At 46.3% G+C, this 26,916-nt stretch overlaps 1 protein-coding gene across 8 annotated transcripts in view; it reads left to right on the plus strand.

Moving 5' to 3' along the window:
- Positions 1-26,916, plus strand: part of rassf6 (Ras association domain family member 6) — a 50,601-nt gene that overhangs the window by 2,904 nt on the left and 20,781 nt on the right. For all 8 annotated transcript variants that reach the window (XM_046290702.1, XM_046290695.1, XM_046290694.1 and 5 more), the window contains 4 exons: positions 69-147; positions 13,005-13,159; positions 13,255-13,358; positions 20,487-20,689. In XM_046290702.1, the coding sequence (XP_046146658.1) occupies positions 69-147; positions 13,005-13,159; positions 13,255-13,358; positions 20,487-20,689 (541 nt within the window). The remainder of the gene's footprint in view (positions 1-68; positions 148-13,004; positions 13,160-13,254; positions 13,359-20,486; positions 20,690-26,916) is intronic.

A 26,916-nucleotide genomic window follows, 5' to 3' on the forward strand; every position in this document is an offset into this window, starting at 1 on the left:
ACAATATTGTTTTTTAAACTCTGATTTCAACTATCCTTGATTTACTGTGTACCTTGTGTATCTGACAGGGCTGAGTTCTTGTCATTGCTGAACACATACAACTGTTTTCTGAAAGACAAGACCCAGCAGCATCTTGTCTTCTATGAGGTAGGTTGACCCTCGCTGCTCCGTTGAATTATTTACATGTTTTATTTGCACCAAAGAAAACAAGTAATAAAAACAAATTAAATATTTACTAATTAAATCAAACTTCGAAACTTCTGCAGTTTACATTTTAGTTCAAGTTTAATTTATTTGAAAACTAATAAATACAAACACCGGTGTGGTGAAACCGGGCTGATATGAAACCAAACCACAAAAAACTATATACACAAGTACAACAATTAAACACGTGTTTTACAACAGATAACACAAACAACTCATTATCAATGTATACTTTTTTTATGTGAATGTGAGAGTTAGGTTATATGGAGGATATTACTGAGTAGTTTGGTTCAACAGGCTGACCCCCAGTCTCAATGGAGATTACTGAGTAGTTTGGTCCATCAGGCTGACCCCCAGTCTCCATGGAGGATATTACTGAGTAGTTTGGTCCATCAGGCTGACCCCAGTCTCCATGGAGGATATTACTGAGTAGTTTGGTCCATCAGGCTGACCCCAGTCTCCATGGAGGATATTACTGAGTAGTTTGGTCCATCAGGCTGACCCCCAGTCTTCATGGAGGATATTACTGAGTAGTTTGGTCCATCAGGCTGACCCCCAGTCTCCATGGAGGAGATTACTGAGTAGTTTGGTCCATCAGGCTGACCCCCAGTCTCAATGGAGGATATTACTGAGTAGTTTGGTCCATCAGGCTGACCCCAGTCTCCATGGAGGAGATTACTGAGTAGTTTGGTCCATCAGGCTGACCCCCAGTCTTCATGGAGGATATTACTGAGTAGTTTGGTCCATCAGGCTGACCCCCAGTCCTCATGGAGGAGATTACTGAGTAGTTTGGTCCATCAGGCTGACCCCCAGTCTTCATGGTTCATCAGGCTGACCCCCAGTCTCCATGGAGGAGATTACTGAGTAGTTTGGTCCATCAGGCTGACCCCCAGTCTTCATGGAGGAGATTACTGAGTAGTTTGGTCCATCAGGCTGACCCCCAGTCTTCATGGAGGATATTACTGAGTAGTTTGGTCCATCAGGCTGACCCCCAGTCTCCATGGAGGATATTACTGAGTAGTTTGGTCCATCAGGCTGACCCCAGTCTCCATGGAGGAGATTACTGAGTAGTTTGGTCCATCAGGCTGACCCCCAGTCTTCATGGAGGATATTACTGAGTAGTTTGGTCCATCAGGCTGACCCCCAGTCCTCATGGAGGAGATTACTGAGTAGTTTGGTCCATCAGGCTGACCCCCAGTCTTCATGGTTCATCAGGCTGACCCCCAGTCTCCATGGAGGAGATTACTGAGTAGTTTGGTCCATCAGGCTGACCCCCAGTCTTCATGGTTCATCAGGCTGACCCCCAGTCTCCATGGAGGAGATTACTGAGTAGTTTGGTCCATCAGGCTGACCCCCAGTCTTCATGGAAGAGATTACTGAGTAGTTTGGTCCATCAGGCTGACCCCCAGTCTTCATGGTTCATCAGGCTGACCCCCAGTCTCCATGGAGGAGATTACTGAGTAGTTTGGTCCATCAGGCTGACCCCCAGTCTTCATGGAGGATATTACTGAGTAGTTTGGTCCATCAGGCTGACCCCCAGTCCTCATGGAGGAGATTACTGAGTAGTTTGGTCCATCAGGCTGACCCCCAGTCTTCATGGTTCATCAGGCTGACCCCCAGTCTCCATGGAGGAGATTACTGAGTAGTTTGGTCCATCAGGCTGACCCCCAGTCTTCATGGAGGAGATTACTGAGTAGTTTGGTCCATCAGGCTCACCCCCAGTCTTCATGGTTCATCAGGCTGACCCCCAGTCTCCATGGAGGAGATTACTGAGTAGTTTGGTCCATCAGGCTGACCCCCAGTCTTCATGGAGGATATTACTGAGTAGTTTGGTCCATCAGGCTGACCTCCAGTCTCAATGGAGATTACTGAGTAGTTTGGTCCATCAGGCTGACCCCCAGTCTTCATGGAGGAGATTACTGAGTAGTTTGGTCCATCAGGCTGACCCCCAGTCTTCATGGAGGATATTACTGAGTAGTTTGGTCCATCAGGCTGACCCCCAGTCTTCATGGAGGAGATTACTGAGTAGTTTGGTCCATCAGGCTGACCCCCAGTCTTCATGGTTCATCAGGCTGACCCCCAGTCTCCATGGAGGAGATTACTGAGTAGTTTGGTCCATCAGGCTGACCCCCAGTCTTCATGGAGGATATTACTGAGTAGTTTGGTCCATCAGGCTGACCTCCAGTCTCAATGGAGATTACTGAGTAGTTTGGTTCATCAGGCTGACCCCCAGTCTCCATGGAGATTGCTGAGTAGTTTGGTTCATCAGGCTGACCCCCAGTCTTTATGGTTCATCAGGCTGACCCCTAGTCTTTATGGAGGAGATTACTGAGTAGTTTGGTCCATCAGGCTGACCTCCAGTCTCAATGGAGATTACTGAGTAGTTTGGTTCATCAGGCTGACCCCCAGTCTTTATGGTTCATCAGGCTGACCCCCAGTCTTCATGGAGGAGATTACTGAGTAGTTTGGTTCATCAGGCTGACCTCCAGTCTTCATGGAGGAGATTACTGAGTAGTTTGGTTCATCAGGCTGACCCCCAGTCTTCATGGAGGAGATTACTGAGTAGTTTGGGTCATCAGGCTGACCCCCAGTCTTCATGGAGGAGATTACTGAGTAGTTTGGTTGATCAGGCTGACCTCCAGTCTTCATGGAGGAGATTACTGAGTAGTTTGGTTCATCAGGCTGACCTCCAGTCTTCATGGAGGAGATTACTGAGTAGTTTGGTTCATCAGGCTGACCTCCAGTCTTCATGGTTCATCAGGCTGACCCCTAGTCTTCATGGTTCATCAGGCTGACCCCCAGTCTTCATGGAGGAGATTACTGAGTAGTTTGGTTCATCAGGCTGACCTCCAGTCTTCATGGAGGAGATTACTGAGTAGTTTGGTTCATCAGGCTGACCTCCAGTCTTCATGGTTCATCAGGCTGACCTCCAGTCTTCATGGAGGATATTACTGAGTAGTTTGGTTCATCAGGCTGACCCCCAGTCTTCATGGAGGAGATTACTGAGTAGTTTGGTTCATCAGGCTGATCCCCAGTCTTCATGGAGGAGATTACTGAGTAGTTTGGTTCATCAGGCTGACCTCCAGTCTTCATGGAGGAGATTACTGAGTAGTTTGGTTCATCAGGCTGACCCCCAGTCTTCATGGAGGAGATTACTGAGTAGTTTGGGTCATCAGGCTTAATGGAGGAGATTACTGAGTAGTTTGGTTCATCAGGCTGACCCCCAGTCTTCATGGAGGAGATTACTGAGTAGTTTGGTTCATCAGGCTGACCCCCAGTCTTCATGGTTCATCAGGCTGACCCCTAGTCTTTATGGAGGATATTACTGAGTAGTTTGGTTCATCAGGCTGACCTCCAGTCTCAATGGATATTACTGAGTAGTTTGGTTCATCAGGCTGACCCCCAGTCTTCATGGAGGAGATTACTGAGTAGTTTGGTCCATCAGGCTGACCCCCAGTCTTCATGGAGGAGATTACTGAGTAGTTTGGTTCATCAGGCTGACCCCCAGTCTTCATGGAGAAGATTACTGAGTAGTTTGGTCCATCAGGCTGACCCCCAGTCTTCATTGAGGAGATTACTGAGTAGTTTGGTCCATCAGGCTGACCCCAGTCTTCATGGAGGAGATTACTGAGTAGTTTGGTTCATCAGGCTGACCTCCAGTCTTCATGGAGGAGATTACTGAGTAGTTTGGTTCATCAGGCTGACCCCCAGTCTTCATGGAGGAGATTACTGAGTAGTTTGGTTCATCAGGCTGACCCCCAGTCTTCATGGAGGAGATTACTGAGTAGTTTAGTTTGGTCAACTGTCTGGGACCTGGTAGAATCCATTGAAGGGTTTAGGTAAACTGGGACCTGGTAGAATCCATTGGAGGGTTTAGGTAAACTGTCTGGGACCTGGAATAATCCATTGAAGGGTTTAGGTAAACTGGGACCTGGTAGAATCCATTGGAGGGTTTAGGTAAACTGGGACCTGGTAGAATCCATTGAATGGTTTAGGTAAACTGGGACCTGGTAGAATCCATTGGAGGGTTTAGGTAAACTGTCTGGGACCTGGTAGAATCCATTGAAGGGTTTAGGTAAACTGGGACCTGGTAGAATCCATTGGAGGGTTTAGGTAAACTGGGACCTGGTAGAATCCATTGAAGGGTTTAGGTAAACTGGGACCTGGTAGAATCCATTGGAGGGTTTAGGTAAACTGTCTGGGACCTGGTAGAATCCATTGAAGGGTTTAGGTAAACTGGGACCTGGTAGAATCCATTGGAGGGTTTAGGTAAACTGGGACCTGGTAGAATCCATTGAAGGGTTTAGGTAAACTGGGACCTGGTACAATCCATTGAAGGGTTTAGGTAAACTGGGACCTGGTAGAATCCATTGAAGGGTTTAGGTAAACTGTCTGGGACCTGGTAGAATCCATTGAAGGGTTTAGGTAAACTGTCTGGGACCTGGTAGAATCCATTGAAGGGTTTAGGTAAACTGTCTGGGACCTGGTAGAATCCATTGAAGGGTTTAGGTAAACTGTCTGGGACCTGGTAGAATCCATTGGAGGGTTTAGGACTGTCTGGGACCTGGTAGAATCCATTGAAGGGTTTAGGTAAACTGGGACCTGGTAGAATCCATTGAAGGGTTTAGGTAAACTGTCTGGGACCTGGTAGAATCCATTGAAGGGTTTAGGTAAACTGTCTGGGACCTGGTAGAATCCATTGAAGGGTTTTGGTAAACTGTCTGGGAGGTATGAGTATTTGCAGATAATAATAATAATTGGCGTACATTAATGTCGTAAATAGGCAAGATAGAGTTTCTTAAACAAAGGTGCAGATGGAGCCACGTAATTAGAGGTGGCTTGTCTTGCAAATGTATTTTGGATGATGAGTAATTTGTGTAGGTAGGAGGCAAATGTACTGGCCCAGACAATATTACAGTAAATGAGAAATGGGTAAATGAAGCTACAGTAAAGAGTTAGGAAGCAAGCCTGATGAACCAAACCAGTAATCTTTCTGATGAAACCAACACATTTCATCACTTCACTTCAGACTGAATGAGAATGATTTTTCCAGGATACCTTCTCATCAATTACAACTCAGACGAATCTAGTGGATGTGCCTTGGTCCATTTCATTGCCACCAATTGAGATTCTGGCTCTTTTTTTTCTTTACAATCTTTCTTATTCTTACTAGTGAATACAATACAGTTAGATCTTTTTTATATTTAAATATCATTTGTTTTTCTGGAACCATTCAGAAATGTGTCCATTCCTGAGTTGGTTTCTTTCATTTTAGTGTGATAAATGCAGTTGGTTTCATTCATTTTAGTGTGATAAATCCAGTTGGTTTCATTCATTTTAGTGTGATAAATCCAGTTGGTTTCATTAATTTTAGTGTGATAAATCCAGTTGGTTTCATTCATTTTAGTGTGATAAATCCAGTTGGTTTCATTCATTTTAGTGTGATAAATCCAGTTGGCTTCATTCATTTTAGTGTGATAAACAAATGCATAAACAAATGGTTCTCTATCATAAACATAACGACAGTGCATTCGGAAAGTATTCAGACCACATTTTGTTACATTACAGCCTTATTCTAAAATGGATTCAATATGTTTTTTCCCTCATCAATCTACACACAATACCCTATAATGACAAAGCAAAAACAGGTTTAGAATTTTATTGCTAATTTATATATATATAAAAAGCTGAAATATCTCATTTACATAAGTATTCAGACTCTTTACTCAGTACTTTGTTGAAGCACCTTTGACAGCGATTACAGCCTCCAGTCTTCTTGGGTATTACGCTACAAGCTTGGCACACCTGTATTTGGAGAGTTTCTCCCATTATTCTCTGCAGATACTCTCAAGCTCTGTCAGGTTGGATGGGGAGCGTCATTGCACAGCTATTGTCAGGTATCTCCAGAGATGTTAGATCGGGTTCAAGTCTGGGCTCTGGCTGGGCCACTCAAGGACATTCAGAGACTTGTCCCGAAACCACTATTGCATTGTCTTGGCTGTGTGTTTAGGGTCGTTGTCCTGTTGGAAGGTGAACCTTCACCCCAGTCTGAGGTCCTGTGCGCTCTGGGGCAGGTGTTCATCAAGTTTCTCTCTGTACATTGCACTTTTCATCTTTCCCTTGATCCTGACTAGTCTCCCAGTCCCCATCACTGAAAAACATCCCCACAGCATGAGGCTGCCACCACCATGCTTCACTGCAGGGATGGTGCCAGGTTTCCTCTAGATGTGATGCTTGCCATTCAAGCCAAAGAGTTCCATCTTGGTTTCATCAGACCAGAGAATATTATTTCACATAGTCTGAGAGTCCTTTAGGTACCTTTTTTGCAAACTCCAAGCGGGCTGTCATGTGCCTTTTACTGAAGAGTGGCTTACGTCTGGCCACTACCATAAAGGCCTGATTGATGGAGTACTGCAGAGATGGTTGTCCTTCTGGAAGGTTTTCCCATCTCCACAGAGGAACTCTGTGAGAGTGACTATCGGTTTCTTGGTCACCGCCTTGACCAAGGCCCTTCTCCCCCGATTGCTAAGTTTGGCAGTGCGGCCATCTCTAGGAAGAGTCCTGGTGGTTCCAAACTTCTGTCGTTTAATAATGACGGAGGCCACTGTGTTCTTGGGGACCTTCAATGCGGCAGAACATTTTTGGTTTTCACAGAACCTTCCCCAGATCTCTGCCTCGACAGAATCCTGTGTCGGAGCTCTACGGACGATTCCTTCGACATTGCATGGTGTTTGCTCTGACATGCGCTATCAACTGTGGAACCTTATAAAGACAACGGTGTGCCTTTACAAATCATATCCTACTAATTGAATTTACCACAGGTGGACACCAATCAAGTTGTAGAAACATCTCAAGGATGATTAGTGGAAACAGGATGCACCTGAGCTCAATGTAGAGTCTCATAGCAAATGAATTACTATGTCAATACGTTTTAATTTTTGTAGTTTTTAGAAATGTTAAACAAATTATTTAAACCTGTTTTCACTTTGTCATTTTCGGGTATTGTGTGTAAATTGATGAGGATTTTTCTTTTTTGAATGTAAAAAAAATGATTGACTCCATTTTTAAATAAGGCTGAAACAAAACGTGGGAAGGGAAGGGGTCAGAATACTTTCAGAATGAGCTGTATAATTATCTGTATAACCATGAAACTGTAGTAATGCAATTTGGAAAGTAATATTTCATGACCAACCAAACGCTTTAGATCAATATCAAAATATGCCAAGAGCGTATTCATTGTTTTAAAGGGCAGTAAAGATTTGATCAACGAGTTGCAAAAGAGCCACATTTGTGGAGTGGTTTTTACCAAAACCATATGAGTTCTCATATAGACTAAAGGGTTGATTTAAATGCTTCAACATTCTCTTATATTCATTATAATCAATATTCTCTTAATCACCATGTTTCTAGGATTTTATAAAAACATAGTACTGATATGGGGAGGTAATTTGTAAAAAATAATCTGGGATCCCCAGATCTATAGAGGGGGATAATTTTGGGCTCAGCAAAGAGGCACCAATCTCATCATGACCTGCTGCTGATATCTCTAAGTTACCAATTACCTCCATCCCCTCCATTACACCAGGAGGATCAAATGGAAACAGAGGAGGGACATGTCCCTTAATGTAATCCAGGAGATTTACATCAGTGCTCTATTTTCTGTCCCTTAATGTAATCCAGGAGATTTACATCAGTGCTCTATTTTCTGTCCCGTAATGTAATCCAGGAGATTTACATCAGTGCTCTATTTTCTGTCCCTTAATGTAATCCAGGAGATTTACATCAGTGCTCTATTTTCTGTCCCTTAATGTAATCCAGGAGATTTACATCAGTGCTCTATTTTCTGTCCCTTAATGTAATCCAGGAGATTTACATCAGTGCTCTATTTTCTGTCCCGTAATGTAATCCAGGAGATTTACATCAGTGCTCTATTTTCTGTCCCGTAATGTAATCCAGGAGATTTACATCAGTGCTCTATTTTCTGTCCCGTAATGTAATCCAGGAGATTTACATCAGTGCTCTATTTTCTGTCCCATAATGTAATCCAGGAGATTTACATCAGTGCTCTATTTTCTGTCCCGTAATGTAATCCAGGAGATTTACATCAGTGCTCTATTTTCTGTCCCGTAATGTAATCCAGGAGATTTACATCAGTGCTCTATTTTCTGTCCCTTAATGTAATCCAGGAGATTTACATCAGTGCTCTATTTTCTGTCCCGTAATGTAATCCAGGAGATTTACATCAGTGCTCTATTTTCTGTCCCGTAATGTAATCCAGGAGATTTACATCAGTGCTCTATTTTCTGTCCCTTAATGTAATCCAGGAGATTTACATCAGTGCTCTATTTTCTGTCCCGTAATGTAATCCAGTGCTCTAGATTTACATCAGTGCTCTATTTTCTGTCCCGTAATGTAATCCAGGAGATTTACATCAGTGCTCTATTTTCTGTCCCGTAATGTAATCCAGGAGATTTACATCAGTGCTCTATTTTCTGTCCCGTAATGTAATCCAGGAGATTTACATCAGTGCTCTATTTTCTGTCCCGTAATGTAATCCAGGAGATTTACATCAGTGCTCTATTTTCTGTCCCTTAATGTAATCCAGGAGATTTACATCAGTGCTCTATTTTCTGTCCCTTAATGTAATCCAGGAGATTTACATCAGTGCTCTATTTTCTGTCCCTTAATGTAATCCAGGAGATTTACATCAGTGCTCTATTTTCTGTTCCGTAATGTAATCCAGGAGATTTACATCAGTGCTCTATTTTCTGTCCCGTAATGTAATCCAGGAGATTTACATCAGTGCTCTATTTTCTGTCCCGTAATGTAATCCAGGAGATTTACATCAATGCTCTATTTTCTGTCCCGTAATGTAATCCAGGAGATTTACATCAGTGCTCAAACTTCTGTCAGATGTAATATTTTCTGTCCCTTAATGTAATCCAGGAGATTTACATCAGTGCTCTATTTTCTGTCCCGTAATGTAATCCAGGAGATTTACATCAGTGCTCTATTTTCTGTCCCTTAATGTAATCCAGGAGATTTACATCAGTGCTCTATTTTCTGTCCCGTAATGTAATCCAGGAGATTTACATCAGTGCTCTATTTTCTGTCCCGTAATGTAATCCAGGAGATTTACATCAGTGCTCTATTTTCTGTCCCTTAATGTAATCCAGGAGATTTACATCAGTGCTCTATTTTCTGTCCCTTAATGTAATCCAGGAGATTTACATCAGTGCTCTATTTTCTGTCCCGTAATGTAATCCAGGAGATTTACATCAGTGCTCTATTTTCTTTGACAGAGACAAACCAACATTCACAAAAAAGTTTTTAAATTAACATGAAATACAGTCAAGATGACTATAGGTCTTATTTCCCACAATACATTGAGATGGAATAGTTGTAGATGCCTATTTCTAGTTGTAGATGCCTATTTCTAGTTGTAGATGCCTATTTCTAGTTGTAGATGCCTATTTCTAGTTGTAGATGCCTACTTCTAGTTGTAGATGCCTAACAGTTGATTGATGATTTTCCATGTTAAATGTATATATTATTTAAGGATTCTTGGAATATGTTAGGAAAATATATTTTTGGGGAAATCTGAAGTAGGAGATTAAATTTGCTCATACACTTTTTGTAATTTGCAGAATTCAGGGGAGAGGAACTGCTTTTTTTCTTTTACAGAGAACGTTTTGTAAACCAAGGTTTCCTGAACCTATACCTTTATTAGCCACATTATTCAAAGAATTAGTACAAATATGATCAATTAGGGTGTCATATGAACGGGTTGTCTGTGGTCTTATAGATGAGGGGATACAGGTGAACTGGTCAGTCTGGTCTTATAGATGAGGAGATACAGGTGAACTGGTCAGTCTGTGGTATTATAGATGAGGAGATACAGGTGAACTGGTCAGTCTGTGGTCTTATAGATGAGGGAATACAGGTGAACTGGTCAGTCTGGTCTTATATAATATAATATATAATATGCCATTTAGCAGACGCTTTTATCCAAAGCGACTTACAGTCATGTGTGCATACATTCTACGTATGGGTGGTCCCGGGAATCGAACCCACTACCCTGGCGTTACAAGCGCCATGCTCTACCAACTGAGCTACAGAACCACTATAGATAGATGAGGGGACACAGGTGAACTGGTCAGTCTGTGGTCTTATAGATGAGGGGATACAGGTGAACTGGTCAGTCTGGTCTTATAGATGAGGAGATACAGGTGAACTGGTCAGTCTGGTCTTATAGATGAGGGAATACAGGTGAACTGGTCAGTCTGGTCTTATAGATGAGGGAATACAGGTGAACTGGTCAGTCTGTGGTCTTATAGATGAGGAGATACAGGGGAACTGGTCAGTCTGTGGTATTATAGATGAGGGGACACAGATACTGTAGATGGAGTATCAAGTATTCAACAAGTCAGGTGTTAGTGAGTGGTTCTCATTTTTTATTTAACTTATGTTGAAAACACCCAATAGAAATTAATCACCCAATCAAATCCAAGGTTGATGCAAGGATATCAGTGAAACGACCAATGTCAGAAAAACCTAACCAACGTGTTTACAGCTCTGTACTGTTAAAACCTAACCAACGTGTTTACAGCTCTGTACTGTTAAAACCTAACCAACGTGTTTACAGCTCTGTACTGTTAAAACCTAACCAACGTGTTTACAGCTCTGTACCGTTAAAACCTAACCAACGTGTTTACAGCTCTGTACTGTTAAAACCTAACCAACATGTTTACAGCTCTGTACTGTTAAAACCTAACCAACATGTTTACAGCTCTGTACTGTTAAAACCTAACCAACATGTTTACAGCTCTGTACCGTTAAAACCTAACCAACGTGTTTACAGCTCTGTACTGTTAAAACCTAACCAAGGTGTTTACAGCTCTGTAATGTTAAAACCTAACCAACGTGTTTACAGCTCTGTACTGTTAAAACCTAACCAAGGTGTTTACAGCTCTGTAATGTTAAAACCTAACCAACGTGTTTACAGCTCTGTACTGTTAAAACCTAACCAAGGTGTTTACAGCTCTGTACAGTTAAAACCTAACCAACGTGTTTACAGCTCTGTACCGTTAAAACCTAACCAACGTGTTTACAGCTCTGTACCGTTAAAACCTAACCAACGTGTTTACAGCTCTGTACTGTTAAAACCTACCCAACGTGTTTACAGCTCTGTACTGTTAAAACCTAACCAACGTGTTTACAGCTCTGTACTGTTAAAACCTAACCAACGTGTTTACAGCTCTGTAATGTTAAAACCTAACCAACGTGTTTACAGCAGCTCTGTACTGTTAAAACCTAAATCCAACGTGTTTACAGCTCTGTACTGTTAAAACCTACCCAACGTGTTTACAGCTCTGTACTGTTAAAACCTAACCAACGTGTTTACAGCTCTGTACTGTTAAAACCTAACCAACGTGTTTACAGCTCTGTAATGTTAAAACCTAACCAACGTGTTTACAGCTCTGTACTGTTAAAACCTAACCAACGTGTTTACAGCTCTGTAATGTTAAAACCTAACCAACGTGTTTACAGCTCTGTAAAAACCTAACCAACGTGTTTACAGCTCTGTACTGTTAAAACCTAACCAACGTGTTTACAGCTCTGTACTGTTAAAACCTAACCAACGTGTTTACAGCTCTGTACTGTTAAAACCTAACCAACGTGTTTACAGCTCTGTACTGTTAAAACCTAACCAACGTGTTTACAGCTCTGTACTGTTAAAACCTAACCAACGTGTTTACAGCTCTGTACTGTTAAAACCTAACCAACGTGTTTACAGCTCTGTACTGTTAAAACCTAACCAACGTGTTTACAGCTCTGTAATGTTAAAACCTAACCAACGTGTTTACAGCTCTGTACTGTTAAAACCTAACCAACGTGTTTACAGCTCTGTACTGTTAAAACCTAACCAACGTGTTTACAGCTCTGTACTGTTAAAACCTAACCAACGTGTTTACAGCTCTGTAATGTTAAAACCTAACCAACGTGTTTACAGCTCTGTACTGTTAAAACCTAACCAACGTGTTTACAGCTCTGTACTGTTAAAACCTAACCAACGTGTTTACAGCTCTGTACTGTTAAAACCTAACCAACGTGTTTACAGCTCTGTACTGTTAAAACCTAACCAACGTGTTTACAGCTCTGTACTGTTAAAACCTAACCAACGTGTTTACAGCTCTGTACTGTTAAAACCTAACCAACGTGTTTACAGCTCTGTACTGTTAAAACCTAACCAACGTGTTTACAGCTCTGTACTGTTAAAACCTAACCAACGTGTTTACAGCTCTGTACTGTTAAAACCTAATCAACGTGTTTACAGCTCTGTAATGTTAAAACCTAACCAACGTGTTTACAGCTCTGTACTGTTAAAACCTAAACGTGTTTACAGCTCTGTAAAAACCTGTTTACAGCTCTGTAATGTTAAAACCTAACCAACGTGTTTACAGCTCTGTACCGTTAAAACCTAATCAACGTGTTTACAGCTCTGTACTGTTAAAACCTAATCAACGTGTTTACAGCTCTGTACCGTTAAAACCTAACCAACGTGTTTACAGCTCTGTACCGTTAAAACCTAATCAACGTGTTTACAGCTCTGTACTGTTAAAACCTAACCAACGTGTTTACAGCTCTGTACTGTTAAAACCTAACCAACGTGTTTACAGCTCTGTACCGTTAAAACCTAACCAACGTGTTTACAGCTCTGTACTGTTAAAACCTAATCAACATACACTATATGTTATATTTGAAATGTTAAGACTAAGAACTGTGTTTATGTCCACTAGAGAGATGGAGAGGTGGTGTTCGAGGGATTCCTGAATATCTCCTGGGGAGTACGGCAGCCCATCAGGCTCAAAATACAGGATGACAAACAACAACCGATCACCAGCCTACTGTCACCTGACCCAGTCAGTCCAGTCAGTCCTCATGGACGCAAGAGGTTACCTTTGACCTTTGACCTTTATCATGCATTATGTCATAGTTCAAATGGAGTAATACAAGCATCACTCAGGCTAAACCCTCTCTGTCTGTCAGGGGGATGACACGATGGGGGGAGTTTGAAGACCTCCATCAGATCAATGAGACAGAGGAGACCAACAAGCAGCATCCTGCAGAGGAGACCAGCAACCACACGACAGGTAACCTCACCTTAACAACCACACTACAGGTAACCTCACCTTAACTATAACAACCACACTACAGGTAACCTCACCTTAACTATAGCAACCACATTACAGGTAACCTCACCTTAACTATAGCAACCACACTACAGGTAACCTCACCATAACTATAGCAACCACATTACAGGTAACCTCACCTTAACTATAACAACCACATTACAGGTAACCTCACCTTAACTATAACAACCACATTACAGGTAACCTCACCTTAACAACCACATTACATGTAACCTCACCTTAACAACCACACGACAGGTAAACTCACCTTAACAACCACACTACAGGTAACCTCACCTTAACTATAGCAACCACACTACAGGTAACCTCACCTTAACTATAGCAACCACATTACAGGTAACCTCACCTTAACTATAGCAACCACATTACAGGTAACATCACCTTAACTATAACAACCACACTACAGGTAACCTCACCTTAACTATAACAACCACACTACAGGTAACCTCACCTTAACAACCACATTACAGGTAACCTCACCTTAACAACCACACGACAGGTAACCTCACCTTAACTTTAACTATAGCAACCACATTACAGGTAACCTCACCTTAACTATAACAACCACACTACAGGTAACCTCACCTTAACTATAGCAACCACATTACAGGTAACATCACCTTAACTATAACAACCACACTACAGGTAACCTCACCTTAACAACCACACTACAGGTAACCTCACCTTAACTATAACAACCACACTACAGGTAACCTCACCTTAACTATAACAACCACACTACAGGTAACATCACCTTAACTATAACAACCACACTACAGGTAACCTCACCTTAACTATAGCAACCACATTGCAGGTAACCTCACCTTAACTATAACAACCACACTACAGGTAACCTCACCTTAACTATAACAACCACACTACAGGTAACCTCACCTTAACAACCACACTACAGGTAACCTCACCTTAACAACCACACTACAGGTAATCTCACCTTAACTATAGCAACCACATTACAGGTAACATCACCTTAACTATAGCAACCACACTACAGGTAACCTCACCTTAACTATAGCAACCACATTGCAGGTAACCTCACCTTAACTATAACAACCACACTACTGGTAACCTCACCTTAACTATAACAACCACACTACAGGTAACCTCACCTAACTATAACAACACTACATGTAACCTCACCTTAACAACCACACTACAGGTAACCTAACCTTAACAACCACACTGCAGGTAACCTCACCTTAACTATAACAACCACACTACAGGTAACCTCACCCTAACCACACTACAGGTAACCTCACCTTAACAACCACACTACAGGTAACCTAACCTTAACAACCACACTGCAGGTGACCTCACCTTAACTATAACAACCACACTACAGGTAACCTCACCTTAACTATAACAACCACACTACAGGTAACCTCACCCTAACCACACTACAGGTAACCTCACCTTAACAACCACACTACAAGTAACCTCACCCTAACCACACTACAGGTAACTTCACCCTAACCACACTACAGGTAATCTCACCTTAACAACCACACTACAGGTAACCTCACCTTAACAACCACACTACAGGTAACCTCACCTTAACAACCACACTACAGGTAACCTCACCCTAACCACATTACAGGGTGCCTCACCGTAACCACATTATAGGTCAACTCACCTTGCCATGACAACCTCATTACAGGGTGCCTCACCCTAACCACATTACAGGTAAACTCACCTTAACAACCACACTGCAGGTAAACTCACCTTAACAACCACACTGCAGGTAACCTCACCTTAACAGCCACACTGCAGGTAAACTCACCTTAACAACCACACTGCAGGTAAACTCACCTTAACAACCACACTGCAGGTAAACTCACCTTAACAACCACACTGCAGGTAACCTCACCTTAACCACCACACTGCAGGTAACCTCACCTTAACTATAACAACCACACTACAGGTATACTCACCTTAACAGCCACACTGCAGGTAACCTCACCTTAACTATAACAACCACACTACAGGTAACCTCACCTTAACAACCACACTACAGGTAACCTCACCTTAACTATAGCAACCACATTACAGGTAACATCACCTTAACTATAGCAACCACACTACAGGTAACCTCACCTTAACTATAGCAACCACATTGCAGGTAACCTCACCTTAACTATAACAACCACACTACAGGTAACCTCACCTTAACTATAACAACCACACTACAGGTAACCTCACCCTAACCACACTACAGGTAACCTCACCTTAACAACCACACTACAGGTAACCTCACCCTAACCACATTACAGGGTGCCTCACCTTAACCACATTATAGGTAAACTCACCTTGCCATGACAACCTCATTACAGGGTGCCTCACCCTAACCACATTACAGGTAAACTCACCTTAACAACCACACTGCAGGTAAACTCACCTTAACAACCACACTGCAGGTAAACTCACCTTAACAACCACACTGCAGGTAAACTCACCTTAACAACCACACTGCAGGTAAACTCACCTTAACAACCACACTGCAGGTAACCTCACCTTAACAGCCACACTGCAGGTAAACTCACCTTAACCACCACACTGCAGGTAACCTCACCTTAACTATAACAACCACACTACAGGTAACCTCAGCTTAACAACCACACTACAGGTAACCTCACCTTAACCACCACACTGCAGGTAACCTCACCCTAACCACATTACAGGTAACATCACCTTAACAACCACACTGCAGGTAAACTCACCTTAACAACCACATTGCAGGTAAACTCACCTTAACCACCACACTGCAGGTAACCTCACCCTAACCACATTACAGGTAACCTCACCTTAACAACCACACTGCAGGTAAACTCACCTTAACAACCACATTGCAGGTAAACTCACCTTAACAACCACACTGCAGGTAACCTCACCTTAACAACCACATTACAGGTAAACTCACCTTAACAACCACACTGCAGGTAACCTCACCTTAACAACCTCATTACAGGTAAACTCACCTTAACAACCACACTGCAGGTAAACTCACCTTAACAACCACACTGCAGGTAAACTCACCTTAACAACCACACTGCAGGTAAACTCACCTTAACAACCACACTGCAGGGAACCTCACCTTAACAACCACATTACAGGGAACCTCACCTTAACAACCACATTACAGGTAAACTCACCTTAACAACCACATTACAGGTAAACTCACCTTAACAACCACACTGCAGGTAAACTCACCTTAACAACCACATTACAGGTAACCTCACCTTAACAACCACACTACAGGTAAACTCACCTTAACAACCACACTACAGGCGTTCCCTTCAGTTCATTGCCACTAAAGCCATCAGTTGAATGAATAGTTGATTGAAGGTCTAAATTAATCTCCAATTAATGTCCCCATTGAGAAATTAACTACATTTGCTGTACCATGTCCATATTAGGACAACGTCATTTTAACGAATGACACATGAGACAGTTGCAACTCCTGCTGAGACTGAAACAACTCCTGCTGAGACTGAAACATCTCTTGCTGAGACTGAAACAACTCCTGCTGAGACTGTCCTAATATGGATACCGTACACCTATTCCATCTCAGGATACAGGGGTTATTGAAAGCTCTGTATTATAAGGTTGTGATATGTCAACCCTTGTCCGATCGTGATTATTAAAACATTATGATGTGTAATATATAATTGTTTATTTCGTACCAGTCAATAGTTTTAGAACACCTACTCAATCATGGGCTGTTCTTTATTTTTACTATTTTTTACATTGTAGAATAACAACGAAGATGCTATGAAATAACACATATGGAGTTATGTAGTAGCCAAAAAAGTGTTAAAACAAAACCAAATATATTTTAAATTCTTCAATGTAGCCACCTTTTGCCTTGGTGACAGCTTAGCACACTCTTGCATTCGCATTCTCTCAACCAGCTTCACCTGGAATGCTTTTCGAACAGTCTTGAAGGAGTTTCCACATATGCTTGGATGCTTTTCCTTCACTCTGCGGTCCAATTCATCCCAAACCATCTCAATTGGGTTGAGGTTGGGTGATTGTGGAGGCCTAGTCATCTGATGCAGAGCTCAATCACTCTCCTTCTTCTTGGTCAAATTGCCCTTTCAAGGACTGGAGGTGTGTTTGGGGTCATTGTCCTGTTGAAAAACAAATGGTAGTCCCACTAAGCACAAACCAGATGGGATGGCATATTGCTGCAGAATTCTGTGGTAGCCATGCTTATTAAGTGTGCCTTGAATTCTAAATAAATCACTGTGTCACCATCAAAGCACCCCCACACCTCTTCCTTCACGGTGGGAACCACACATGTGGAGATCATCCGTCCACCTACTCTGCGTCTCACAAAGACTCTGCGGTAAACCAACATTTTTTTATTTGGACTCATCAGACCAAAGGACACATTTCCATCGTTATAATGTCCATTGCTCTTGTTTCTTGGCCCAAGCAAGTCTCTTCTTATTATTGGTGTCTTTTAGTAGTGGTTTCTTTGCAGCAATTCGACCATGAAGGCCTGATTCACACAGTCTCCTCTGAACAGTTGATGTTGAGATGTATCTGTTACTTGAACTCTGTGAAGCATTTATTTGGGCTGTAATTTCTGAGGCTGGTAACTCTAATGAACTTATCCTCAACAGCAGAGGTAACTCTGGGTCTTCCTTTCCTGTGACGGACCTCATGAGAGCCAGTTTCATCATAGCACTTGATGGTTTTTGTGACTGCCCTTTAAGAAACTTTCAAAGTTCTAGACATTTTCTGTATTGACTGACCTTCATGTCTTAAAGTAATGATGGTCTGTCGTTTCACTTTGCTTATTTGAGCTGTTCTTGCCATAATATGGACTTGGTCTTTTGCCAAATAGAGCTGTCTTCTTCTGTGTCTCCTTGTCACAAGTCAACTGATTGGCTCAAACGCATTAAGAAGGAAAGAAATTCCACAAAATAACTTTACGGCACACCTCTTAATTAAAATGCATTTCAGGTGACTACCTTATGAAGCTGGTTGAGAGAATGAAAAGCTGTCATCAAGGCTACTTTGAAGAACCAAATTATTATTTTATTTTTTTGTTTCCATTTTTTTTGGTTACTACATGATTCGATGTGTTATTTCATAGTTTTGATATCTACACTATTGTTCTACAATGTAGAAAATAAAGAAACCCTTGAATGAGGAGGTGCATTTTAACTGGTACTGTATATTTACTGTATATTTACTATATTTAGTCAAACGTTTAAGAACAGCTAAAAGGTCAGAGGGGACGCAACCACTGGTCAGGGATGAGTTTGCTGAGGGAAGTGAGGAATGGGGGAAGGTCTCCAGAAGGGATGAGTTTGCTGAGGGAAGTGAGGAATGGGGGAAGGTCTCCAGAAGGGATGAGTTTGCTGAGGGAAGTGAGGAATGGGAGAAGGTCTCCAGAAGGGATGAGTTTGCTGAGGGAAGTGAGGAATGGGGGAAGGTCTCCAGAGATGGCCCGGAGAAGAGAGGAGGGGATGATCTGTGTGAGTGAAACCAGTGGACTCAATAGGATGTGAACGAGTAAAAGATATCGTCAATCTTTTTTTCAAAGTCATTGACTAAAAGTCACCTGCAGAGAGGGAGGGGGGGATTAAGGATGGAGGAGAAGGTAGAAAATAGTTTCATGGTAGAACCATGACATTTAATGGTAGAAAGTGGCAGCAGATACTGAGGAACAGTTTCAGTGTAGAACGATGACATTTAATGATAGAAAGTGGCTATAGCAGCAGATACCGAGGAACAGTTTCAGGGTAGAACCATGACATTTAATGGTAGAAAGTGGCTATAGCAGCAGATACCGAGGAACAGAAGGTAGACAGGAGGGAGTAAAAGGATGATAGGTCCTCTGGAAGTTTAGTATTTTCAAAAATATTTGCTCAGCTGCCCGCAGCCCTGTTCTGTAAGCTTCACAATGAGTCACTCAGCAACATAGCAGGAGCGGAAGGCCGAGCCAGCCGGGAGGAAAGGGGAGAGTGCGAGTCATAAGCTGCGGAATGGGAATGGAGTAGTGTCGAAACAGAGAACAGGGACCTGGAGGGGGTTACAGTGAGATTAATAGGAGAACAGAGACCTGGAGGGGGGTTACAGTGAGAGGAGTAGGAGAACAGAGACCTGGAGGGGGTTACAGTGAGATTAGTAGGAGAACAGAGACCTGGAGGGGGTTACAGTGAGAATAGTAGGAGAACAGAGACCTGGAGGGGGTTACAGTGAGATTAGTAGGAGAACAGAGACCTGGAGGGGGTTACAGTGAGATTAGTAGGAGAACAGAGACCTGGAGGGGTTACAGTGAGATTAGTAGGAGAGCAGAGACCTGAGGGGGTTACAGTGAGATTAGTAGGAGAACAGAGACCTGGAGGGGTTACAGTGAGATTAGTAGGAGAACAGAGACCTGGAGGGGTTACAGTGAGATTAGTAGGAGAACAGAGACCTGGAGGGGTTACAGTGAGATTAGTAGGAGAACAGAGACCTGGAGGGGTTACAGTGAGATTAGTAGGAGAACAGAGACCTGGAGGGGGTTACAGTGAGATTAGTAGAAGAACAGAGACCTGGAGGGGGTTACAGTGAGATTAGTATGAGAACAGAGACCTGGAGACCTGGAGGGGGTTACAGTGAGATTAGTAGGAGAACAGAGACCCGGAGGGGTTACAGGATTAGTAGGAGAACAGAGACCTGGAGGGGGTTACAGTGAGATTAGTAGGAGAACAGAGACCTGGAGGGGGTTACAGTGAGATTAGTAGGAGAACAGAGACCTGGAGGGGGTTACAGGATTAGTAGGAGAACAGAGACCTGGAGAGGGGGAGGGGGTTACAGTGAGATTAGTAGGAGATCAGAGACCTGGGGGGGGGGTTACAGTGAGATTAGTAGGAGAATATAGACCTGGAGGGGGTTACAGTGAGATTAGTAGGAGAACCGAGACCTGGAGGGGGTTACAGTGAGATTAGTAGGAGAACAGCCTCTAGTAAAGATGAGGTTAAGAGAATTGCCTGTCTTGTGAGTTGGAGGGGATTGGGAAAGGGTGAGGTAATATCGCCCAACTCTACTGTCCAGGGAGCTACAGAAGTTATGAAAGCTGTACGCTGCGTCCCACCCCCACAAAGCAGAAGACGGAGGTGGAGGAGGATCAGTCCAACCTGATCCGCTGTATGAGTGATGCTTCCTTGGTGAAGAGGAGGGTGAAGAGGAGTCCCTCACAGAGAGAGAGGAACAGGCAACACTGCTTCTCCATCAACGGACACTTCTATAACTACAAGGTAACGTCAATGAGAGAACTGACCTGATCATTACCTATCTAGGAAATGATTTGATCCATCAAATTTCTTTCTTTCTTTCTTTCTTTCTTTCTTTCTTTCTTTCTTTCTTTCTTTCTTTCTTTCTTTCTTTCTTTCTTTCTTTCTTTCTTTCTTTCTTTCTTTCTTTCTTTCTTTCTTTCTTTGCATGCTGGGAGTGTTTAGTGCATGCTGGGAATTTTATGAGTGGTGTCTGGAGTTAGATCGCCTGTGTTATCTTTCTTGTTTCTTTTCTATGAATGATGATGTTTTTTTGTGGTAGAGGCTTTTGGGAGATGCACAGAGGGTCCTCGTAACTCCTGACCCACTAATGTAGGGAGAGGTGGTCCTCATAACCCCTGGGCCCACTGATGTAGGGAGAGGTGGGCATCATAACGCCTGGGCCCACTGATGTAGGGAGAGGTGGGGATCATAACCCCTGGGCCCACTGATGTAGGGAGAGGTGGTCCTCATAATGCCTGGGCCCACTGATGTAGGGAGAGGTGGTCCTCATAACGCTTGGGCCCACTGATGTAGGGAGAGGTGGGCCTCATAACACCTGGGCCCACTGATGTAGAGAGAGGTGGGCCTCATAACACCTGGGCCCTATGATGTAGGGAGAGGTGGTCCTCGTAACGCCTGGGCCCACTGATGTAGGGAGAGGTGGTCCTCGTAAAGACTGGGCCCACTGATGTAGGGAGAGGTGGTCCTCATAACGCCTGGGCCCACTGATGTAGAGAGAGGTGGGTCTCATAACACCTGGGCCCTATGATGTAGGGAGCGGTGGCCATCGTAACGCCTGAGACCACTGATGTAGAGAGAGGTGGTCCTCGTAACGCCTGGGCCCACTGATGTAGAGAGAGGTGGGCCTCATAACACCTGGGCCCACTGATGTAGGGAGAGGTGGTCCTCGTAACGCCTGGGCCCACTGATGTAGAGAGAGGTGGTCCTCATAACACCTGGGCCCACTGATGTAGGGAGAGGTGGTCCTCGTAACGCCTGGGCCCACTGATGTAGGGAGAGGTGGTCCTCGTAAAGCCTGGGCCCACTGATGTAGGGAGAGGTGGTCCTCGTAACGCCTGGGCCCACTGATGTAGGGAGAGGTGGTCCTCGTAAAGCCTGGGCCCACTGATGTAGGGAGAGGTGGTCCTCGTAAAGCCTGGGCCCACTGATGTAGGGAGAGGTGGTCCTCGTAAAGCCTGGGCCCACTGATGTAGGGAGAGGTGGTCCTCGTAAAGCCTGGGCCCACTGATGTAGGGAGAGGTGGTCCTCGTAAAGCCTGGGCCCACTGATGTAGGGAGAGGTGGTCCTCGTAAAGCCTGGGCCCACTGATGTAGGGAGAGGTGGTCCTCGTAAAGCCTGGGCCCACTGATGTGGGGAGAGGTGGTCCTCATAACACCTGGGCCCACTGATGTAGGGAGAGGTGGTCCTCGTAAAGCCTGGGCCCACTGATGTAGGGAGAGGTGGGCCTCGTAACGCCTGGGCCCACTGATGTAGGGAGAGGTGGTCCTCGTAAAGCCTGGGCCCACTGATGTAGGGAGAGGTGGTCCTCATAAAGCCTGGGTCCACTGATGTAGGGAGAGGTGGTCCTCGTAACACCTGGGCCCACTGATGTAGGGAGAGGTGGTCCTCATAACGCCTGGGCCCACTGATGTAGGGAGAGGTGGTCCTTGTAACGCCTGGGCCCACTGATGTAGGGAGAGGTGGTCCTCATAACACCTGGGCCCTATGATGTAGGGAAAGGTGGGCCTCATAACACCTGGGCCCACTGATGTAGGGAGAGGTGGTCCTCGTAAAGCCTGGGCCCACTGATGTAGAGAGAGGTGGTCCTCGTAAAGCCTGGGCCCACTGATGTAGAGAGAGGTGGGCCTCATAACACCTGGGCCCACTGATGTAGGGAGAGGTGGTCCTCGTAAAGCCTGGGCCCACTGATGTAGGGAGAGGTGGTCCTCGTAAAGCCTGGGCCCACTGATGTAGAGAGAGGTGGTCCTCGTAAAGCCTGGGCCCACTGATGTAGGGAGAGGTGGTCCTCGTAAAGCCTGGGCCCACTGATGTAGAGAGAGGTGGTCCTCGTAAAGCCTGGGCCCACTGATGTAGGGAGAGGTGGTCCTCGTAAAGCCTGGGCCCACTGACGTAGGGAGAGGTGGTCCTCGTAAAGCCTGGGCCCACTGATGTGGGGAGAGGTGGTCCGCATAACGCCTGGGCCCACTAATGTAGGGAGAGGTGGTCCTCGTAACGCCTGGGCCCACTGATGTAGGGAGAGGTGGTCCTCATAACGCCTGGGCCCACTGATGTAGGGAGAGGTGGTCCTCATAACGCCTGGGCCCACTGATGTAGGGAGAGGTGGTCCTCATAACGCCTGGGCCCACTGATGTAGGGAGAGGTGGTCCTCGTAACGCCTGGGCCCACTGATGTAGGGAGAGGTGGTCCTCATAACGCCTGGGCCCACTGATGTGGGGAGAGGTGGTCCTCGTAAAGCCTGGGCCCACTGATGTAGGGAGAGGTGGTCCTCATAACGCCTGGGCCCACTGATGTGGGGAGAGGTGGTCCTCATAACGCCTGGGCCCACTGATGTGGGGAGAGGTGGTCCTCGTAAAGCCTGGGCCCACTGATGTAGGGAGAGGTGGGCCTCATAACACCTGGGCCCACTGATGTAGGGAGAGGTGGTCCTCTTAACACCTGGGCCCACTGATGTAGGGAGAGGTGGTCCTCATAACGCCTGGGCCCACTGATGTAGGGAGAGGTGGTCCTCATAACGCCTGGGCCCACTGATGTGGGGAGAGGTGGTCCTCGTAACACCTGGGCCCACTGATGTAGGGAGAGGTGGGCCTCATAACACCTGGGCCCACTGATGTAGGGAGAGGTGGTCCTCATAACGCCTGGGCCCACTGATGTGGGGAGAGGTGGTCCTCATAACGCCTGGGCCCACTGATGTGGGGAGAGGTGGTCCTCGTAAAGCCTGGGCCCACTGATGTAGGGAGAGGTGGGCCTCATAACACCTGGGCCCACTGATGTGGGGAGAGGTGGTCCTCATAACACCTGGGCCCACTGATGTGGGGAGAGGTGGTCCTCATAACACCTGGGCCCACTGATGTAGGGAGAGGTGGTCCTCATAACGCCTGGGCCCACTGATGTGGGGAGAGGTGGTCCTCATAACACCTGGGCCTACTGATGTGGGGAGAGGTGGTCCTCATAACACCTGGGCCCACTGATGTAGGGAGAGGTGGTCCTCATAAAGCCTGGGCCCTCTGATGTAGGGAGAGGTGGTCCTTGTAAAGACTGGGCCCACTGATGTAGGGAGAGGTGGTCCTCGTAAAGACTGGGCCCACTGATGTAGGGAGAGGTGGTCCTCATAACACCTGGGCCCACTGATGTAGGGAGAGGTGGTCCTCATAACGCCTGGGCCCACTGACGTAGGGAGAGGTGGTCCTCATAACACCTGGGCCCACTGATGTAGGGAGAGGTGGTCCTCATAACGCCTGGGCCCTATGATGTAGGGAGAGGTGGGCCTCATAACGCCTGGGCCCACTGATGTAGGGAGAGGTGGTCCTCATAACACCTGGGCCCACTGATGTAGGGAGAGGTGGTCCTCATAACACCTGGGCCCACTGACGTAGGGAGAGGTGGTCCTCATAACCCCTGGGCCCACTGATGTAGGGAGAGGTGGTCCTCATAACCCCTGGGCCCACTGATGTAGGGAGAGGTGGTCCTCATAACACCTGGGCCCACTGATGTAGGGAGAGGTGGTCCTCATAACACCTGGGCCCACTGATGTAGGGAGAGGTGGTCCTCATAACACCTGGGCCCACTGATGTAGGGAGAGGTGGTCCTCATAACACCTGGGCCCACTGATGTAGGGAGAGGTGGTCCTCATAACACCTGGGCCCACTGATGTAGGGAGAGGTGGTCCTCATAACACCTGGGCCCACTGATGTAGGGAGAGGTGGTCCTCATAACACCTGGGCCCACTGACGTAGGGAGAGGTGGTCCTCATAACACCTGGGCCCACTGACGTAGGGAGAGGTGGTCCTCATAACACCTGGGCCCACTGACGTAGGGAGAGGTGGTCCTCATAACCCCTGGGCCCACTGATGTAGGGAGAGGTGGTCCTCATAACCCCTGGGCCCACTGATGTAGGGAGAGGTGGTCCTCATAACACCTGGGCCCACTGATGTAGGGAGAGGTGGTCCTCGTAACGCCTGGGCCCACTGATGTAGGGAGAGGTGGTCCTCATAACGCCTGGGCCCACTGATGTGGGGAGAGGTGGTCCTCGTAAAGCCTGGGCCCACTGATGTAGGGAGAGGTGGTCCTCATAACGCCTGGGCCCACTGATGTGGGGAGAGGTGGTCCTCATAACGCCTGGGCCCACTGATGTGGGGAGAGGTGGTCCTCGTAAAGCCTGGGCCCACTGATGTAGGGAGAGGTGGGCCTCATAACACCTGGGCCCACTGATGTAGGGAGAGGTGGTCCTCTTAACACCTGGGCCCACTGATGTAGGGAGAGGTGGTCCTCATAACGCCTGGGCCCACTGATGTAGGGAGAGGTGGTCCTCATAACGCCTGGGCCCACTGATGTGGGGAGAGGTGGTCCTCGTAACACCTGGGCCCACTGATGTAGGGAGAGGTGGGCCTCATAACACCTGGGCCCACTGATGTAGGGAGAGGTGGTCCTCATAACGCCTGGGCCCACTGATGTGGGGAGAGGTGGTCCTCATAACGCCTGGGCCCACTGATGTGGGGAGAGGTGGTCCTCGTAAAGCCTGGGCCCACTGATGTAGGGAGAGGTGGGCCTCATAACACCTGGGCCCACTGATGTGGGGAGAGGTGGTCCTCATAACACCTGGGCCCACTGATGTGGGGAGAGGTGGTCCTCATAACACCTGGGCCCACTGATGTAGGGAGAGGTGGTCCTCATAACGCCTGGGCCCACTGATGTGGGGAGAGGTGGTCCTCATAACACCTGGGCCTACTGATGTGGGGAGAGGTGGTCCTCATAACACCTGGGCCCACTGATGTAGGGAGAGGTGGTCCTCATAAAGCCTGGGCCCTCTGATGTAGGGAGAGGTGGTCCTTGTAAAGACTGGGCCCACTGATGTAGGGAGAGGTGGTCCTCGTAAAGACTGGGCCCACTGATGTAGGGAGAGGTGGTCCTCATAACACCTGGGCCCACTGATGTAGGGAGAGGTGGTCCTCATAACGCCTGGGCCCACTGACGTAGGGAGAGGTGGTCCTCATAACACCTGGGCCCACTGATGTAGGGAGAGGTGGTCCTCATAACGCCTGGGCCCTATGATGTAGGGAGAGGTGGGCCTCATAACGCCTGGGCCCACTGATGTAGGGAGAGGTGGTCCTCATAACACCTGGGCCCACTGATGTAGGGAGAGGTGGTCCTCATAACACCTGGGCCCACTGACGTAGGGAGAGGTGGTCCTCATAACCCCTGGGCCCACTGATGTAGGGAGAGGTGGTCCTCATAACCCCTGGGCCCACTGATGTAGGGAGAGGTGGTCCTCATAACACCTGGGCCCACTGATGTAGGGAGAGGTGGTCCTCATAACACCTGGGCCCACTGACGTAGGGAGAGGTGGTCCTCATAACACCTGGGCCCACTGATGTAGGGAGAGGTGGTCCTCATAACACCTGGGCCCACTGATGTAGGGAGAGGTGGTCCTCATAACACCTGGGCCCACTGATGTAGGGAGAGGTGGTCCTCATAACACCTGGGCCCACTGATGTAGGGAGAGGTGGTCCTCATAACACCTGGGCCCACTGACGTAGGGAGAGGTGGTCCTCATAACACCTGGGCCCACTGACGTAGGGAGAGGTGGTCCTCATAACACCTGGGCCCACTGACGTAGGGAGAGGTGGTCCTCATAACCCTGGGCCCACTGATGTAGGGAGAGGTGGTCCTCATAACCCCTGGGCCCACTGATGTAGGGAGAGGTGGTCCTCATAACACCTGGGCCCACTGATGTAGGGAGAGGTGGTCCTCATAACACCTGGGCCCACTGACGTAGGGAGAGGTGGTCCTCATAACCCCTGGGCCCACTGATGTAGGGAGAGGTGGTCCTCATAACCCCTGGGCCCACTGATGTAGGGAGAGGTGGTCCTCATAACACCTGGGCCCACTGATGTAGGGAGAGGTGGTCCTCATAACACCTGGGCCCACTGACATAGGGAGAGGTGGTCCTCATAACCCCTGGGCCCACTGAT

Source organism: Oncorhynchus gorbuscha, linkage group LG11, assembly GCF_021184085.1.
Source record: "Oncorhynchus gorbuscha isolate QuinsamMale2020 ecotype Even-year linkage group LG11, OgorEven_v1.0, whole genome shotgun sequence".
Classification (NCBI taxonomy): Eukaryota; Metazoa; Chordata; class Actinopteri; order Salmoniformes; family Salmonidae; genus Oncorhynchus; species Oncorhynchus gorbuscha.